Here is a 6,123-nt window from a genome sequence, read left to right on the forward strand (position 1 = left end):
GAAACCCACGCAGACACTGGGAGAACGCATAAACTTCACAGACTGGAATTGAACCAGGATCCCTGGTGCCGTAAGGCAACAGTGCTAATCACTGTACCACCTCTGTACAGAGGGAGTGCTGCACTTTTAGAGGTGCTGTATTGAGGGAGTTCTACATGGTTGTAGGGCTGTGCTGAGGGACCTATTCACTTTTGGAGAGGAGGTACCAAGGCAGTTCTGCACTGTCGGTGGATCTGTACAGAAGGACCACTGCATGCTCAGGAGGGGCCGTACTGAGGGCCCACTGCACTTTCAGTGGGTCTGTATAGAGGGAGTACAGCACTGTCAGAGGGCCTGTATTGAGGGACCTCTGCATGGTCGGAGGGGCAGTTCTGATGAATTTCTGCACTGTTGGAGAGTATGTACTGTGGGATTGCTGCACTGTCAGAGGGTCTGTACTGAGGGAGTGCTGCACTGTCAGAGGGCCAGTACTGAGGGTGTGCTACACTGCCAGAGGGGCAGTACTGAGGAAGCGCTGCACTGTCGCAGGGGAAGTACTGAGGGAGCGCTGCACTGTCAGAGGGGGATTGCTGAGGGGGCACTGCACTGTTTTGGGGCAGTACTGAGGGAGTGCTGCACTGTCAGCAGGGCAGTACTGAAGGAGCGCTGCACTATCAAAGGGGCAGTTCTGACGGAACGCCGAACGCCTGTCGGAGGGGCAGTATGAAGGAGCGCTGCACTGTTGGAGGGACAGTACTGAGGGAGCACCGCATTTTCAGAGGGACAGTACGATGGGAGTACTGCACAGTTGGAGGGGCAGTACTAAGGGAGCGCTGCACTGTCGGAGGGGCTGTACTGAAGGAGCGCTGCACTGTCGGCGGGGCAGCACTGTCGGAGAGGCAGCACTGAGGGAGCTCCCCTCAATGAGAAAGCACTCAGGGAATGCCGCACTGTCGGACGGGCAGCACTGAGGGAGCTCCCCTCAGTGGGAAAGCACTCAGGGAATGCCGCACTGTCGGACGGGCAGCACTGAGGGAGCACCACACTGTCAGCGTGTCAGCACAGGGAGCGCCCCACTGTCAGAGGGGCAGCACTGAGGGAGAACTGCACTGTCGGCGGGGCAGCACTGAGGGAGAACTGCACTGTCGGCAGGGCAGCACTGAGGGAGAACTGCACTGTCGGCAGGGCAGCACTGAGGGAATGCTGAACTGTCGGAGAGCAGCACTGTCGGAGGGGCAGCACTGAGGGAGTGCTGCACTGTCGGAGGGAAAGCACTGAGGGAGTGCAGCACTGTCGGAGGGAAAGCACTGAGGGAATGCCGCACTGTCAGAGGGCAGCACTGAGGGAGTTCCACACTGTCCGAGGGAAAGCACTGAGGGAGCACCGCACGGTCGGAGCGTCAGCACTGAGGGAGCACCGCACTGTTGGTCAGGCAGCACTGAGGGAGCGCCACATTATTGGACGGGCAGCACTGAGGGAGCACCGCACCGTTGGACGGGCAGTACTGAGGGAGCACCGCACCGTTGGACGGGCAGTACTGAGGGAGCACCACACCGTTGGACGGGCAGTACTGAGGGAGTGCTGCACTGTCGGAGTGTCAGCACTGAGGGAGCGCCGCACTGTCGGAGTGTCAGCACTGATGGAGCACCGCAGTGTCGGACGGGCAGCACTGAGGGAGCGCCGCACTGTCGGACAGGGAGCACCACACTGTCGGAGGAGCTGCACTGAGGGAGCACCGCACTGTTGGACGGGCAGCACTGAGGGAGCGCAGCACTGTCGGAGTGTCAGCACTGATGGAGCACCGCAGTGTCGGACGGGCAGCACTGAGGGAGCGCCGCACTGTCGGACAGGGAGCACCACACTGTCGGAGGAGCTGCACTGAGGGAGCACCGCACTGTTGGACGGGCAGCACTGAGGGAGCGCAGCACTGTTGATCGGGCAGCACTGAGGGAGTGCTGCACTGTCAGAGGGGCAGCACTGAGGGAGCGCTCCACTGTCAGAGGGGCAGCACTGGGAGAAGGTCGCTCTGTCGGAGGGGCAGCACAGACGGACGTCACACTATCAGAGGGGCAGCACTGAGGGAACATTGCACTGTCGGAGGAGCAGCACTGAGGGAGCGCCGCACTGTCGGAGGGGCAGCACTGAGGGGACGTCGCTCTGTCGGAGGAGCAGCACTGAGGGAAAGTCACACTGTCGAAGGGGCAGCACTGAGGGAGCGCCGCATTGTTGGAGAGATAGCACTGAGGGAGTGCCGCACTGAGGGAGTGCCGCATTGTTGGAGAGATAGCACTGAGGGAGTGCCGCATTGTCGGAGAGGCAGCATCGTGGGAGCGCCATGCAGTCAGAGTGGCACTGCGGAGCGAGCGCTACACTGTCAGAGGAGCAATACTTGAGGAGTGCTGCAGTCTCCACTGAGTAATCAAGATATAATTTGCCTGTTCGGTGTTCAGGTGGGAGTTACACAGTTGGTTATTGCTGTACTCTGATAGTGACCCAGACTGTTGATGTCGCTAATCTTTTCTCTCTTTCCAGAAGGTCTTGCTAACTGGAAATCTCTTCTAGAATCCCTAAACATATCGGAACTGAGTGCAACTCTTGAAGAATGTACAGGAGAAATGGGTGAGCAAAGTCATGTGAAAATCAGCAGCTGCGTGGATTGCAGTTTGCTTTGTACAGACACTGCTAGCATTATGTGGAAGAGCCATGGGCTCTCCTTCATTGTTAGAGAGCAGTAATTTCGCACCGATAGACATGTTGCACACACCGAGTTCCTGTGTCACCAGGCTCTGTAGTCTTTACTGCCTGTTTGAGTTGCCTATCTCTCCACCTCCACAGACTTGTGCTCAGCTGCATATTGTAACAGCCGAGGTGTGAAATCTGTCAAACACCCCAGAGACATTTAGTCACTCACTGACTTTGCTCTGTCCTATCGGCTGGATCCTGACTGAGAGTGCCACACCCACCTCCCGCCCCTTGATTGGGAGCGAGCCGCCTCACCGCTGGCCACCAAACCGGGAATGAGCCAACCTGACTGATAGTGACCAACCCCAGCTCTGATTGGGAGTGGCCCTGATTGGATTTTGACTGAAGCTGTATTTACTGTGAGTTTCTGTTTCCAGGTAAAGCTGTACAAACTGTTGAACAGAATCTGGAAAACCTGCTGAATTCGGACACTAGGAGCTCGATTGGAGACAGACCGCTGATATCTGACACTGGTGGGTGAAGCGCACACTAAGGTACTTAACGCAGCACAAGCATTTTACATACACTGCAGCAGCTGATTTGATATGTGGCCCTGCCCTCTCACTAACAAACCTGTTGGACTTTAACCTGGTGTTGTAAGACTTCTTACTGTGGTTCTGCTCTGACTGCTGTTCAGGTCCTGCTCTCTCTCTGCAGTCCCCCTCCGCCCCAGTGAACTCTGGATTATTGGGCTGTGCTGAATGAAGGGAGGTGACTGACACGTGAACCTATCCTGTATGGGGATAAATTTGATGTTCAAGCTAGATCCTGTCCTTTTTTTAATGTCTTTGCTGCTTTCGTTGTTTATACTTTTCCAGTTTTCTTTCCTCCTTAGATCCAACACTGTCAGATGCCTGAGGGATTCATGGAATCCGGTATTAGCTGACTGGACGGAGGGTGAAAGTGCCACCCTGAAGAAAAGGAACCCTTTTCAGTTAGTTTCAAGGCCCCAGGCTTCAGCAAGACTCAGGCCAACCTCGGGGATGATGACTGGGATAGACAAACAGCTCAGCCCGTCCAGGCCTGGTGACGTGCAGGACTTGAAGTAGTTCCTGTGATGCAGCGGTGAGATGAGGTGATGCTTGGACTTTGTGCTGACTGGCATCCTTCCTGATGCATGGTGCCCTTCTGGTTGACGGGCTTCTGGAGCCGATGCTTGTTTACCCATTGTGTCACTCTTCAGTGGCTCATTTCATCATTAATTCCCTTCAATGCTTGTCCAACTAAACAAGTGGATTCTGATCCTCTTAAAACTGATTAGCCCAGCCGTCAGGCAGCCAGTACAGACACAGGTCCTTTTCCCCATTGCCTTGGTATGACTGGAGATGTTTTGGTCACAATGTGGATGTGAGGGATTGTGTGTTGAAAACTAAAACCACCTAGCCAACAGTGATCTGCAAAGTGAAACCATCCATCACTGATCTGCAGGGTAACAGAAAAAACTATCATTTAACACTCTTGCAGAAACCAATGCCTGAATATGAACTGTGACCTTGTGAAGATCAGGACCTGAGCTAATGAACTATGGCCTTAGGGAGGTGTACTGAAAAATTGGAAAAATATGACATTTGAAACATGAAAGTAACACTGAGAATGCCTGAGACTTTTTATGAAAGGAAAAAGTCCCTCAAAGGGTTCACAGCAGCAGCTTGTTTGAAATGCAGACAGCTTCACAGGCGTGAAGGAAAACAGCTAGAAACAATTCATTCTGATTTACAAGTTAAAAGGTCATTCGATCAACTTAAATTCTTAAGTTATATGAAAGGGAACAGTATTTCACAATTCTTTAAGCAATAAATTATTTTATTGAACAATTAAAAAGAGCAGCCAGAATCAAAAGGTTTAAAGTAAGGGACAACTGTTAAGCATGAAAACTTGCCGACACCAGTAATAAGATGAGACAACTGATTTACAAATAAAGAAACCCATAAGGTGACAAGGTTATACTATAGCATACACCATTTTCATGTTAAAACCTTTTAGAAGATAGCCAAGCCAGATAAGGTTAGAGTCAAAGGGGGTAACCTGAACGTGACATTAGCTTGACCCAAAGATGACCCAGGTTGAGACTGAAAAAAATCATTAATAAAGACATAAATCTGAAAGGTAAATGACGAAGACACAGACAAATTTATTACATGTCAAGCAAAGTGAAAAAGTTCAAAGTAAGTGCGCGTTGGTGGAATGAAGCCGTGCTGTTGCAAGGAGCTATGCTTCTAACCGATAGAAGCTAGCTTTCAACTGTCAGGCCAGCAGTCAGCATAGGGAGGCTAGCAGTCAGCAAAGGTATTTGTGAAGGTCAGGCTGCACAAATTGCTATAAAAACTCTGAACATTGAGCAGAGAGACAGAATCTTTCTCGGTGATGGGACAAGCAGCATCTGAAGACCGAGCAACCCAGAGAAGCGAACAGAAGACCTAAAGTTTTTTAAAAAACGATTGACAAGATAGACTTGAAAGTCTTACAACTGGTCTGAGAAAGGTCTTTTTACTTTTCTGTAAAAGTAGTTTTTATCTTTTTAATTTGAAAATAAAGTTAAGTTTAAATTGGTAAACTGAAAGAGTGGTTATTATTATTAGAAAGTTTACTCTACTTAGCAAGCCGTACCCGTGGGTAAGCTACTGAGTGGTAAGTAAATGGAATCTTCTAGGAATATATGGATTATACCAGGGGGTACTTGAAATAATAGTTTGACCTGATTGGCATCCACTTAAGTCTGCCTAGGAGTCAGGGAAAGCAAGGGAATCCCTGGATCACCATTTAGAATTACAGCACTCTATCAGGTATAGGGGGAATTCTAAGAATAGTAGTGAGGTTTTTACTTCAGAGGGCAGGTCCTTGGCTGATGAACAGTAACCTTTGAGCAAGCAGGACCTTGGCTGATGAGAGAGTGTGTCCTGTATAATGTAGAAAACACTTGTCCAATGAATAAACCAGAGGTGCTGTGTGGCTATGTGACACCTGAGGCAGGGTGTGAAAATAATCGGTGTGTTTCCACTCGCTGTATGAACTGCAACACACAGCAACTACTTTCACCTAGCATTCATTTGAAATTTTTGTTTTAAAAGTGAGAATATATTGAAGTATTGCAAGAGAATAAATGTGTGGTGTTTATACCTGTGTTGAAGAGCCATAGAAAAAAATCTTAGACATTTACAGCATCGTGCCTATTTTAGTTGATGGAGCTATCCAACCGTATACCACTTTCCAGCTCATGGTCTACTGTCCTGTGGGCTATAATACTTCAAATCCATATCCAAGTACTTACTTAAATGCGAGGAGCCTCTTACCCTTTCAGGCAGTGAGTTCCAGACCTCCAGCATCCACTGGGTGAAAAAATATCTCTTCAACTCTTCCACTAGTTCCTTTAATCTTCAGGTTATTGACCTCTCTTCAAAGGGT

The 6,123-nt window shown here is 50.1% G+C and overlaps 1 protein-coding gene across 7 annotated transcripts in view; it reads left to right on the forward strand.

The window, feature by feature from the left end:
* Positions 1-5,275, forward strand: part of anks3 (ankyrin repeat and sterile alpha motif domain containing 3) — a 49,936-nt gene extending 44,661 nt beyond the window's left edge. For 6 of the 7 annotated variants that reach the window (XM_038819809.1, XM_038819810.1, XM_038819811.1 and 3 more), the window contains 3 exons: positions 2,512-2,598; positions 3,099-3,194; positions 3,557-5,275. In XM_038819809.1, the coding sequence (XP_038675737.1) occupies positions 2,512-2,598; positions 3,099-3,194; positions 3,557-3,579 (206 nt within the window). In that variant the 3' untranslated portion in view covers positions 3,580-5,275. The remainder of the gene's footprint in view (positions 1-2,511; positions 2,599-3,098; positions 3,195-3,556) is intronic. The other variant, XM_038819814.1, reaches the window with a different exon arrangement.
* The last annotated feature ends 848 nt before the right edge of the window (positions 5,276-6,123 follow it).

This window comes from Scyliorhinus canicula, chromosome 15, assembly GCF_902713615.1.
Source record: "Scyliorhinus canicula chromosome 15, sScyCan1.1, whole genome shotgun sequence".
Lineage (NCBI taxonomy): Eukaryota > Metazoa > Chordata > Chondrichthyes > Carcharhiniformes > Scyliorhinidae > Scyliorhinus > Scyliorhinus canicula.